At 37.2% G+C, this 14395-nt stretch overlaps 1 protein-coding gene across 1 annotated transcript in view; it reads right to left on the reverse strand.

Moving 5' to 3' along the window:
- The window catches only part of PTPRM (protein tyrosine phosphatase receptor type M), a 509987-nt gene that overhangs the window by 180029 nt on the left and 315563 nt on the right, over positions 1–14395 (reverse strand). Inside the window, exons 12-14 of the mRNA XM_075706282.1 lie at positions 10587–10860; positions 9410–9446; positions 4567–4641 (exon numbers count right to left, since the gene is read on the reverse strand). Coding sequence (XP_075562397.1) covers positions 4567–4641; positions 9410–9446; positions 10587–10860 — 386 coding nt within the window. The remainder of the gene's footprint in view (positions 1–4566; positions 4642–9409; positions 9447–10586; positions 10861–14395) is intronic.

Raw genomic sequence — 14395 nt, forward strand, 5'->3', positions numbered from 1 at the left:
TCACTTTGGAGAGTCAGAACCATTCTCACTCTGCTTTCCTTGTCACTTGGCCTTGAAATAGCATTGTAATACGGCTTTGACATTACACCACATAGGTGCTCACTCTCCCCTGGATAACTATGCGCAACTCCCACTGGTGTAAATGCTGTTCAGAAGGATCAAGAGAAGAATAAACTCCTAAAATGGTGTATTCAACCTGCAGACAGACACATCTGCACATAGCTTTGTTATTATAGACAGCACTGTAGTCTCAACTAGGAAATCATGGGCTCTCCATTACCCAAAATAGCACTTCAAGTTTCAACATGTCAGAATACGTCTAAATCAATGTTACATGGTTCAGGATGGAGCAAAATGAGTGTGAATGTCTGTCCAGCCTGTGTTGCTATATCTCAAGTACATTGTAAAGGACAACAACCTAGACAAATAGGAAAACACTCTTCCTCAAATTCATACTGTTGTTTTTTTGTGCTAATAAACAAACTGTATTTTCAGCAATGCAGTATAAATCTGGAGTAAATACCTTGACGTAAAAAAAAATTCAATGACATTTTGATTTAATCAATCACTGATTTCGGGTGATTTTTTTTCACTTTTACAGTGGAATGGCTGAGAACAGAATCTGACCCAGACTGTTGCAATAAATCTTGCTGTGTATTGAATACAGATCTGAAGAAATCTGTGTATTTTATTATGCTAACTTCGTAAGGGAGAAGAAACTAGTTGGGATTATTTTACGACTGCTTTTAATGTGGTTATAAAATATGCTGCTCACCTAGACCTTAAGGTATGCAGGGTAAAAACCATTTAAGCTTTAAGATTGCCACTATCTTTTTTAAAAAATTCTTCCCAGTTCTTAAGTATCAGTTATTCTACAAAACTTCTGACATATCTTGTTGTATCTGATTTGTACCGAGAATTTAATCTATGAAGAGTGTACAATACAGAACTCTCCCTTCCAGCTGCATGTGTAATTAACAATGGGTAGTAAAAAGGGCGTTCTATGGAAATCAGTCTTAATAATATCCAGTAAAGTAGTGGCTGCTCCACTAAATCACAAATGGAAATACTTTAATTTAAATATAAGTAGCTCAGACATATTTCAACAATTAAGAAAATGCCTGAAAGAATTGAACACCCTAATCATAATTCCAAGCATGTTATTTTATCGGAATGCAGACAGAACAAAATAGATGAGGGCCAAGTGAATACCAAATAGGGCCAATTTAAACCTATTACATGAAGTGTCTCTTAGAAAATAGTGAAGCAAACTGCAAATGCTTTCAGGCTTTCTCAAAAACATGGATTTGTTATTCAACTTTAAAGTCAAGATCATACAGTCACTTATGCATGTGATAAGTTTTTTGTTAACCTTCTACATGATTTCAACCATACTGTTAAACTGTATTTGTTTATGAAAACTTGGAGATGGTATCATGAGGACTGTTATGCTTCATGTATACATAGTCTTTTCTCCTGGCTGACAGATGTTAGATAGTTAGATATTCTCCCTATCTGTTGGAGGATAGGGTCAATTGAGTGATTTCAAGTTAGTTACTTTTTGTAAGGTTAACACTGAAAGCTAAACACTATCTCCCAAATTTGAATTCCTTAGTTACCAAGTTAGTCAGTCAGTGATAATATTGTATTCACTAGTACTAACAACAACAATTTGCCTATTCTGGCTTGTAAGAATCAAATCACATGGGTGCCTTTACAGCACGTTATATTATACTATAACTTAAGGACAACAACATTGTAGGTATTTAAGTGCAACTGCAAGGAAAAGTTCCCTTTGATACAGGCTGCAAAGGAGTGCTGAAGCAAGGAGTGGCTGTCAAGATATTTAGGGCAAATAGCAGGTAATTCTATAAATGGAATTAATCAGATTGTTATATGAAAAGGAAGAAGAAAGCAAGGACAAAGAGGAACTACCAATGCATTGTTTATAAACTGTACCAGTAAGGGCCAGGATGAGTTGATGACAAGGGTGGAAGTAAGTGCAAGTAGAGTTGACTTGAAAGCTGAGTTGTAGTATCATGATCTTTCTGGGGAGGAAGAACTTTCAAAATTGGTAACAATATTCAGAAATGTAGCGAAGATTTTAAATTTCCATTATGCAAGAAACATCAACTTCCCACCTGAAAAAAAGAAAATCCCAACCCTGACCTCCCCAGTCCTGGTTACGTTATCTCCTCAAATGCTAAAAGACAAAAGTAATTTCTTGATCTCAAATGGTGAGCAAAGCACTTTGGTGCTGAGCAAAGAAGTGAGGAAAAGGCACTGAATAGAAAATGCTAAGTAATGTTATTTAACCGTTACAGCTGTAGGGCTTGTGGTAACTACAGTTAGCAACAATGCTATGATTTCCACATAAAGAAGTCCTTTTACATGTAGATTCTTTCCACAGTCTGAGAATTTGTAGGAGAAAAGTGTGGGGAGAATGTGCATCATTCCCTGCTTCCTCATGTCCAGTCCAGCTCCTGTAAACCTCCTTTAGGAAAATCTTTGGGTTCCTCATGGATACTGCAGATACCATTATTGCTGTACTGCCCTGAAGTTGAAAAGCCTGGCTAAGGGACCTCTGTAGAAAAACATGAATTCCTGTTGCTGTCATGGGACCAACCACGTGGGCTGGCTGAGGTTTTTTCACTCCCTATTGCAGTTATGGCAACTGAGAAGGAGGAAGACACTTCTTTCCTTTTGATCACACAGTCTTTCAAGCATGAGAAGGGTTGCAAAAATGATGATGGGATTTCAGAGGCTTTTTAATACATTTCACAGATAGCCATAAACGCTGTTTGCAAGTATCATCTGATACTTTCTTTTTCACTATAAAAATTATTTTCTGGTAGAACAGATTTTTTTTTTTTTTTTTAAAAAGGAAATAAAAGTCACAGATCTGACAGACAACCACAGAATGCCAATGCTATGAGCCACTAGTGACAAATCAACCAAATAAATACTTTGCTGGCTGTCCTATGCTAGCTGTATCTCTGTTCTCTCTTTGTTAACTACTATAGCTATCTCCCTCTTGTGGAACAGGCATATCTCCAGCGTTTCCTATAGCTACCCAGTTTTGCATTAAAACAAATTAAAAAAAAAAGTGAGAGAAGAAAAACATTTAATTCTCCATATGGAAAAATATATAAGCTTATTTGAATCCTGTGATGAAGAAATCAAAACTTGTTGAAGTTCAAGGATATGGAAAAGATGATTTTTGTCTCTTCAAAGCTTCACTTGTGTTCTCAAGTAAAAAATAATTGAGCTATAAAAAGGTATGTGGACAGAGCTTCTGACAAGCAGCACTAACAAGAAGCAGCTAGTACTTCCTGGCATTATCTAAATACGTTATTCTGGTTAGGTCATATGTTATTACATAATACAATTATGCATGCAACAATTTCGTCTTGACTGACATGGCAACTTGGACATTGTGGATCACTCAGCTTTATTATTATAACACATACCCCAGAATTAAAAGCTATAGCAGACATGTCACTAATCCTCTTATCTTAAGCTGAATCATTTAACTGGCTCTTACTGACTGTAGCAGTATCCAGATACTAAGCATCTGAACTCCTCCTCATCCCTTAGACACCCAGGTAGCAACATTTACATGCTTCCCAAGTAACTATGCCAGTATTCCTGAAAAAGGCAATGATTTTATCATATGCGATATGCTGATGGAGTAGGTCTAACTTCCCCTGTTACATATTCCATCAAACTCACCTTAGATTCTAGAGTTTTTAATGCTCTCTGCTTCTGTTTGAAAATAAAAAGGTTTCCAAATCCCTTAAAAGCTTTATGCATGCGTTTATTTTCTGACAAAATGAATCATTTCCCCAAGTTCATAAAGATTTTCTGGTACATTCTGAACCAGCCTTCAAGCCACGCAGAGCCTAATAATTGTCTCACTTGCATACTGACTTCACCTTGAGAATTAGATTTAAAAACCTTACAGTCCTGTTCCTTCTCATATGTCACATGCTAGGTTATTTTGTTTTAATTCTAGAACTCATGTATGACATAAGTAAGAAGGAATCAATTTTATTTCTTTAATTTTTTGTGTATTGAAATATTGCCAGAAAATATGATCTTCCCAACATTCTGCAGTAAAAAAAAAATCCATTAAAACAAAATATTTCTCCTAACTTACACATGCAACTCTTGAGGCTAAATTATGTCAAAATTCTAGTGTCTTGATCTAATAACAGAGAAAAAAATAAACAGGTATACAGATATATATCTATATTCAAACTATCATTTAATTTACGGATGGAGCAAGACTAGATCTCTTTATATAAGGCTTGAAGGAACATTCCACAGATCACACACACAATGGGCACATGCAGTGGAATTGTATGTACAGGGATGTGTGTGTAAGTTTTGGTGCCAAGCACACAATTTCATTTAATGGAGCTGAAATAAAATTTATAAACAAAAAGAAATTTTTAACACAGAAAACTATTTATGAGCAGAGAATGAACAAACTGTCAGGGAAAAGGAGCCAAAGAAAATGAGACAAAATGGGCATGATGACTTGTCTATACTTGAACATCTGACCTGTTAGTTGGTCGTCGCCTGCAGCAGGGGCGATGCGAATGTATGGTGTTGTAAGCTGAGTCACGATTATCGCAGCTAAGGCAAAGGAAGATTTCCAGGTCAGCATGCATGAGGGGAAAAAAAAGCCAGACTGAAGCTAGGCCAGCAAGAAGAGTCTTGGTCAATAGTATATTTTCGGAACTTCTTACAAATAAAAACCAAAAAACTCCCACAAGTTCCTTTTCAGTTGTTAGTTTGGTTATTCTGCAAATTAATAAGCTTTCATATGTGACTTTCATTCAGGAAGAGGACTCAAAGCACATTATTTACATATAATGCATCTGAGGAAACTGGAGACTGGCTCTGCTAGTCACAGCACTGGGCTTTCTCAGTGAAAGTTAAATCTGCATATTCAGATTACTCTAGTATTAACTTCCCCGGGTAATTTGAACTAGTTTCAGTTTTTGTTTTCCTATTTCATAATAGTAAGTACATTTTTCCTATAATTCTTTTTCAAGATAATTTTAATGTAAATTATTTTTGAGCTAGCTAAGATTCATTTTTCTTGTACCCACTTGGGTCTTTGTTCTAAAAATGCACACACTACACATACACTTAACTTTCAGCATATAGAGAATGACCACTGAGAGTTATCACGCTCTTAGGTAGGTAGGTAGGTAGGTATGTAACAGTATGTAACTGCTTGAGGTCCGAATTTCAAGTTCATTTTTTGCCACTAGGACAAGAAAAAGGTGAAAAACCTGAACTGTTTGTGTACCTGAAGTATTCAGACTTTTCTGTCAGAGGTGTAACAATCACTGACTAGTATAGATAACTACTACCATGGCTCACGTTAATAAAATCTCATATTTCTTTGTTTGCCAGCAGTTCTATGATTGCCTCTAAATGGTTAAGCACACTATGATACATATATATTAAGGAATATAAAAAAAATTAAAAGGTCAGATCCAACATGATGCAGCTGGAGAATGATGCAAAGAAAAAATATTGGGAAATTAAGGACAAAATTATATGAAAGATCGCTCATTTACATAGAACAGCCTGGGTGCTATTAGAAATGTGGCAACGAGTGAGGAAAATAGATCATCTACCATCTGCAGACAATTAAACTCAAAACTGCTGCTGCATAATATTTTGAAATATCCCTCTGCAACACTGAAATGCAGTGTTGATAGTAGCTGCTAGAGTACTGTTGCTATTGGATTTAAAATATTATAATATCCTTTTCTCTCTCATAATTAATGAAAGCCTTCCAATATTGCAAAATTAGAACAATGATGTCTCCCTCTTGAGAACTGGATTCCTAGGAGATAACCAAGATGTTTCTATCCAGACAGTATTGTAAGTCATATCAGGAAATATAGTCTTAATATAAATCACAAAACACCACAAAGTTGATTGCAATAAACTTGGAGGAGTTTTGGAATGTTTTCAACTTCGTCTGCTGAGATTTTACAGTCATTTAGCTTGAAGAAAGAGTAGGTATATGAAAGCCATATTTCAAGCAAAATATGACAACCTTTATTACCACTGGTACAAAAATCTCTTCCTAATTTTTGTTTGTTTGTTTGTTTAATTATCTTGTCAAAAATAATGGGATTGGAAACCCTGCAGTCTCCACATTTGTATATACACCAAATAGTCACAGTGGTCCTAGAAGCCTTTCTCTACAGAAAACTAAGATCAGAAGACTCCGTATCACAAGAATATGCTGACCAACCCTTCCCCTAGCAAAGTTAGTGGAAAAGGCTCCCTTTGACTTCAGCAGAAGCAGGAGAGCTTTCAGCTCTACAAAACCCAATATTCTGATCCTAAATTACACTTACAATCACTGCAATCAGGATTTTTATATGATCTCTATAAGAACACATTTAACAGAGGTTTCATTTGTGAAAATGAAATGGTCATAAAACAAGAACATTTTTTAAAATGTTACAAATTGAGGTTGTTTAAAATATACTTGATGGAATGAGAAAGTATTATCCAGCTATTGACCCCACACATGCATTTGACCCAGTAGAGTTAGGCTGTACTTTTCTAGAGTTAGACTGTACTTTTCTAACAAGAAGCCTGTCAATATGATAATAGGCTACCTGGTGCACTTTGGCTCTGATCCAGCAACACAGTTTAGTGAGTGCCAGTTGAGCACATGCTTGACAGCAAGCACATGCATTATTCCTGTTGACATCAACTGGAGTGAAAAGTGAAGTACCTACTCAAGGGTTCTGCTGGATCTGGGGCAAGAACACTCTGTATCTTTATATTACACTTACTAATTTATTTTTATTTTAACAAAAAATAAAAAAGCATACAGTGGTCCATGGAACGAACACTACAAAACTCAGTGATAAACAGAATCTCAGTGATCTTAAGAAAGTCTCAAGGGCACCAACAACTTGTAGATTATCTGGAGCTGGGATAATTAAAGGAAATACAGCTATGCTCATGTCAGGAGGACACAAGGATGTAGGTATTTTCAGGATCAGACGTTAATTTAAAAGAAGATTGTACCAGTTTTATGCATGAATGGCCTCAAGCGGCTCCTTTTAGCTTTAAAAAACACCAAACTTGAACTTTTAAGGAGAACAGATACCCAGAATACTAACATTTTGGAAATGTTATTATATATGAAAACTACACGTTGTACTGGAGAGCGTTGGCAACCTTATTGGTAAGAAGTACTGTAATAAATAGATGGACACAAGAAGCACATGATAAGAGTTTAAGTAGCTTACTATCTAGTAGCTATACTGTAGCCACAAAACTCAGTGGGAAATGGTGCGTGTCTGTAAGAGATCAGGCACAGTGGTCAGAGAAGCCTTTGTGTCCTGGGGTACAGGCAAGGTGAATGTTGTACTAAGCTATTCTGGGGGGTGTGGACAGAAGGGGAGGTGAATGGGAGCGAACAATTTTCTGTCTTGCCCCACTGCAGGTATGATGACTTCTGACCTACAGACATTAAGTGGTTTTGCTATTTTTTCTAGTCTATATGTGGGGAGTCCAAAGAGGGCACAGAAGTCTGCTTCTCTCTCAAGTATCTCTGTTAGATCTAAAGGGAAAAAATCTGTACTGAAAGGTAGGATTAATATCATATTAAAATATGTCATGGTCTCCATTTTATTTTTAAAATCAATATAGCTTAAAAATATAATACAGACGTTCAGTTTATAAGAATGGAAATCAGTGCTTTACAGAAGACCGCCCTGAAAGTTTTGCACCAGGGACTATAAATGCCATTAAGGACACCTCTGGTTTCAAAGTCCTCACAACATCCCCTCACATTATTTTACAGGCTTCACAAAAGTATTACAAAGGATTCTGAAACATGCTTTCAAAACAGAAATGTATGGAGATTTGTTTAAAATAAAAGCTGCATTTCTCACATCTCCATTGCCAAATGGGTTAGCTCAAAGTAGCTTGTTGCTATGGGAGCTATGCAATCCATAAAGTTACCCTCGCTTCTCAAATGAGAGAGTAAGATTTTTCAGTCGGTCACGTAATTGAAATAGTTGAACATCCATTAGTGATTAGGAATACAAATCTTCAAATAATTTAAAATCCATTCCTCTAATCACCTATTATGATTTCTGAGGTAGTGTAGTCCACTCCTGGTATCACTGAAGCTACCGGAAAACAACACAGGATTCCACTTGAATCTGGAATTAATCTCTCATCTATATTTTATTGGGTTTTAGTTTAGATATTTGAAAGTTTTCTATGGTTTAGTAAGCAACCAGTTAGTAAATTAAAATTAAAACTACTTCCTTTGGTTTTGGAAAAAAACCCCAGGAACAGAGCGCCACAAAAATATGTATTTTTCACATTTACATTAGGGAGGATCCAGCCTTTCAACAGAGGCAACTGCAGGCTAACATTTCTGTTACTTTTAAGTATTGAGATTCTCATCCATCCTACTTAGATTTAGTGATGGTGGTGGAATTGTGAAGTCTACACGTAAAGGAAATCATGGTGGAATCAGTTACATTGGGGATAGTCACTAAGAGACATGCATGATCTCCTGGCAAGGAAAGAAGGGATGAAGTAGCTTTTGCTTACTAGGTGCCCAAACCTGGTATTACCAGGTAAGGTGGTATTATCTGTTCCTACTCGTAGCAGCACTTTCTTTCCTTTTCCTCTATTACAATCTCCAAATAATCATACTATCCCATCACTTCTTTTTCAGGCTTTGAAGTGGCCACCAGCTAGAGGTACTAAAAATGTGAGACTACAAAGATAATCACAGACAGATCCCAGCCTTCAAAGTTAAATATATCAGCAGCATGTTCGTCTTTCCCTGTTTGGGGATCAAACCTATAGCTACCACTGTCTCAATTATACAAACTTGTCTCACAAATGGTAGTATCATGTTCTGACAGTCCAATAAATATACCTGATCTGTAGCATGAAAATGAAGAACATGATTTCTCCACTTTTATATAGCAATTAAGATAAGATAATTGCTTAAAAGTAAGGGGTAATTTTTCACTATGGATGTATAAGCAGCTAGTATGCACTCTGCAATTGGCAATTTTACAACTCTACTATATACAGAAAAGGCCAAAATATTTATTGTGAGATCATATAAAAACCCACAGAATATATTTTAAAAACTCTGTGTGTTCAAGTAGACAACTAAAAATGAGTAATACGTTTATTATTAAAAACAAACAAACAAACAAACTTCCTAAATCTCAGCTAGATATGCAAATGAATCATTTAAAATTCTGTAATAGCTTTAGTGATGCCTTTTAGCAATATAAACACTTCTGGAAGTTTGCAAAGAGCATGTGAAGGAAAGGTCAGCAAGCTGAAATACAGAATACATGACATAATATGAACATACCTTTTGTGGCTACCCTGACGCAGTCAATTTTGGTTTCCTGTGTCAAATAAAGAGGAAAAAGGTCATGTCTTGTGTTTCTAAGCAAAGAAAGTCACCCATGATTCTATTCTTAAAAGTACTGATAAAATGTCAGAGAAGCGTTCATTTAATGCGCCTCATTACATATTTAACTGCTTATTAAGCAACTCCAATGTGCTTTCATAATATGGACAAACACTGCTTGGGCATGGTACATAAACATTTCACTTAAGATGCCTCTAAAAGTAGAAAATATGTGAAAGATATTCACAAGAGCACAGGCAAGTTTTCAGCTTTTTTACTTTGGCAACATAATGACCTTGGGAGATTTTTCTTTTTCTTACAGATAGTATAGTTCAAGGCATCATGCTAGACAATTTTAGAAAGAAAAAATAATCAATGGTGTTTCACATTTCTGCACTGTCAGTGCACTGTGAAAGAGGGACCATTATGGTTTCTGGCAGAAAACATTTCCAGGCTGTCAGCACAGACAGCCAAAGCTTATCAAGAATTGAAGGGCTCTGGCTAGGTCTGTCCAGGAAATGAAAAACAATTCCAGGAAGAATTAGTCCAATGAAACATGATCTGTGAAGACCTTTTTACACACCTTTCTTTTCAGCTCCATCTACTTATTTTTCTTTTACTGTTTGCAGAAAGGGGGGAAAAGAGTGGTTTCTAATTCAGTCAGGGCAACCAAATGAGAAAATGGGAGTTCAAGATGTTACATATACTAAGGTAATGGAAATAGACAGGCCAAGACAGATGTGCTAAAATCCACAATCAAGTTTGGCTTAAACTTATCAAAAGAAATCACAACACTCTTCTCTTCAAAGCAAGAAAACAAAAAGAAAAGAAAAGAAAGAAAAAAAGCCAAACACACTCATTGGACAGCTTTTAGATAATAAGACAGAATGGTAATGTACCACTTTGCCTACTCACTATTGACAAAATGTGCTGTTTTCCCCTCCTCTTTCCTGTAACCTTTAATCATTAAGCAATATTGGGTTAGGAAAACTGATATTTTTTAAACTCAGTGTGTTAAATTTCACGGTTACTTCATTTTCTCATTAGCAACTAAATTGGGCATCTTGCTACTTGGTGCCAATCATCTGTTTACACACAAATACAAATATAAAACCACACCTGTCATAAGACTTACCCCATTGGCTCTGCTAGCAGCTTGAAAATAGATGCTGTAGCTCTTATGAGGAAGGAGAGGAGTGTTCCAGAAACCACTGTAGGTTTTGTTATCACCAATAGTAAAAGGCTGAGCGGCTTGTAAACCATTGGCTGGAAACTCTGCAGCAAAGTAGTACTGGGAATTCAAAAGTGAGGCATTCTGGAAATGAATGGGCACTGGGTAGCACTTCAGGATTTCAGTTGTCTTTTTGGTCCTCCGTGGGCGTTCTTCTTCAACAACTATTTGATAGACGCTAAGAGTGTAGAGAGGAAAGAACAAAAGAAGCACATGGGTTATTTTAAGACTCGGGCAGTCAACTCATTCTGAAACCATAATAGCACACCACTATTTATGGAAAAAAAGAACTGTTAAAAGCAAAGGACACGGGAAGAAAATGTCAATTTGATAGGTGTATGAATTTGTGTAACAGATTCATGCTTTCAAACAAATTCATTTTGTTTTGGAAAAACAAAATTAGCCATACACACTGCAGCTTTTCATATAGCAAATGCACAGAACACTCTTGTTTGAACTCTTGTACAGAAAAAGCTTGCTTGATTAGTGCTAAAATGTAGAATTAAGTATTATTTTGTTCACAGAAGTAAGTATAAAGCTATAGATTCCATTCTGTAACCTGTTTATCTTGTCTAAATGAAACGAAATGAGTAGTAAGATAAAAAAGAAGAAATAAATTACAAAGAGACGGGGTGTCCCGTTTTCAGTTGGGATAGAGTTATTTTTCTTCCTGGTAGCTGGCATAGTGCTGTGGTTTGGATTTAGTATGAGAATAATGCTGATAACACACTGATGTTGTAGTTGTTGCTAAGTAGTGCTTACACTAGGCAAGTTTTCAGCTTCCCATGCTCTGCCAGGTGCACAAGAAGCTGGGAGGGGGCACAGCCAGGACAGCTGACCCAAACTGACCAAAGGGCTATTCCATATCATATGACGTCACGCTCAGTATAGAAACTGGGGGGGTTGGCCGGGGGACAGCGATCGCTGCTCAGGGACTGGCTGAGTATCAGTCAGCGGGTGGTGAGCAACTGCATTGTGCATCACTTGCTTTGTATATTCTATTATCATTATTCTTATTTTCTCTTCCTCTGCTGTCCTATTAAACTCCCTTTATCTCAGCCCATGGGTTTTACTTTTTTTTTTCCGATTCTCTCCCCCATCCCACTGGGGCGGGGAGGGTGAGCGAGCAGCTGTGCAATGCTTAGTTGCCAACTGGGGTTAAACCACGACACGGGGAATAGTATTTGCTCAACTGTTGACATTATAACTATTTATAAAAGCACACATAGAGTAAATTACAGTGTTTTAAAATTACAGTGGCATATTGACTGTTACTGAGCAAGAATAAAACACTTTTTGATGGAAGTTATTCTCACTCAGCAAAGCACTTTTACACATCTTGGAGATAACCGTATTTTTAAGTTTCTGCATTCTGCAAAGCAATTCAGTTTGCACTTGCTTTCTTTGCTGTACTGGGACCTACAGGGAACAGTCCATCCCTCCCACTGTAAAGGTGCTATGGACATTCAAGCAGGAACAAAGAAATTGTGATTTCTGCTGTGTATGCAAACAGTGTAATCATTATACCCTTGCAGTTGCTGTAAAAGCCTGAGTCAGTGCTTTCAAATTTGTGAAGTGGGAAGTCCATGTCTCTAAAGAGGACTGGCTTGCAAGTTTATTGCTTCACTGGGGGCCAGTGATTCTTAATCATTATTTGTCTCCTGGAATCTTGAATCCCAGAAAGCAAGTCAGTATAGGTAACATGTTAAAGTGGCAATGTGTCCACATTTTTGCACATCTTCTACTTCTAATAACAATTTATCATCTTTCAAGTTGATAATTCATAAAAAGCAGCAATCTCTGGGTAGGGTATGTTTCTTAAAGATGAAATACCCACAGAGTCTTCTGACATGTTGTTCCCACTCCATCATCTGTAGGTAGATGATTATGTTTATAGAAGACTCTGCCCAAAGTACAGGGATACTTGGGCTGGGCCTCTGCAGGTCTCAGTCTGGACCCAACAGGGCTTACTGGCTTAGTGATATCACTGCACAGCTATGGCTATTCCCCTTCTGAAGGCAAATCTGATTTAGAAATAAAAGAGAAGACTTTGTGCAGTCACCAAGCCAGCTCCGAGCCAGTGAGCTCCTGCGCCTGCTGGAGCTCTGCTAGACTCAAGCTGCTCTGAGTGCTGGCATAGAGGTCTCCAGCTCTTGCACTCTCTGAAGCCTTACCGACTCAGCGCACAACCAGACTGACATACTGCTTCTACACTCCAGCTGCCTTTGCATATTTAGATAATGCTGTGTCCTTGAACAATGCCCCATCAGTGGAACTGTTCAAGGTCAGGTTGGATGGGGCTTTGAGCAACCTGATCTACTGAAAGAGGTCCCTGCCCACAACAGGGGTGTTGAACTTCCAACCCAAACCACTCTATGACTTCATGATTCTATGACAGCACGATGCTAGGTCTGCAGAGCCTTCATAGATGAGTATCACCAAGAGGCAGAAGAACGCCAATTCTCTTGGCCATCTTTACTGTTTTTTTACCAGACCTACTGATCATGTGCAACAGACCCCGTTCGCTATATTTTTAAGATCTAGCATTTCCAGTAGGAGATGCTGCACTTCCTACGCTCACAAAAAAAGCTCAGAAGGTTAACACTGGGAACACTTAATACCTCTTCTTCTGCCTGATTTAGACTTTCACCACAGTGGAGATTTAGTTTAATGTTAAGACACTTAGATTGAAGTGTCTTCATGAAGACACAGTCATTGGAGATCAACCCGGCAACAGATCTTAAAGACCTGATCAGTGAGGAGGTGTCTACTTTTGGGTCAACTTAATTGCTTTCTAGGCTCCACTGACTATAATAACTAAATACTCAGCTCACATGTAGACATCTACAAGTGGACACCTAAATTTAGATGTTTTAATCTGATGCTGAATCCCAATGCAGAAATCTAACCATGTATAAGTTTAGTACAGCCAGGGAGACAAACAAATGTGTTGAGGGTCCACTCAAAGGCCACTGTCTGTACATTTTGCAGCTCTCTGCAACAAAGTCTACACATCTAGCAGAAAGATTTTTATTAGTTGATTAATTCCATGCTGAGGAGTAAATGAAGGTCAATACATGGCAACCTTTCTTTGATCCTACGAGAACTGATCTGTAAAAACTAGCCATGAAATATCTACATTACAATCTTATTTTTTCTCTTCCAAATCAATGTTTGACATGATTTCAGCAGTTCATTTTCTAGAACAAAACACAGTTGCTTAGAACTGGGACTCCAAGATACTTCGAAGAGAGTGTATTGCCTCCTCTAACTACTAATTTACAGTGAATCTACAATAAATACTGTTTGCAAATTTAAATGGAGTATTGGAAAAAAAAAAGCAGAAGGCGATGTAAACATTTACTCTTGCAAAGTAGTGAAGCTGGATACACTTGCCTAATACCACAGCAAAGATAAAAATCCCTCAGTTTCACCAAAGCATGACGGATGGTAAACTAAGTTATTTGGCTGTCGCCTTCAAGAGAGTATTGTTACCTTTTTTATTGCAGCAGAACTGAATATAAGAGGAACCTCATACCAGACAAGGTAACTCGTTTCAGTACTGGTTGAAAAGAGGATTCTTTTCATTTTTCACTCAGTGATTAAAGCTAAAGATTGTAGATATTTTAGAAACAAATCTGTCATTAAAATGCTCCTTTTCCTCTGGCAAATTCATGTTAGTTATACTACATGCACTACTCCTTGTATATTCC

The sequence above is a fragment of the Pelecanus crispus genome, chromosome 2 (genome assembly GCF_030463565.1).
Source record: "Pelecanus crispus isolate bPelCri1 chromosome 2, bPelCri1.pri, whole genome shotgun sequence".
Taxonomy (NCBI): domain Eukaryota; kingdom Metazoa; phylum Chordata; class Aves; order Pelecaniformes; family Pelecanidae; genus Pelecanus; species Pelecanus crispus.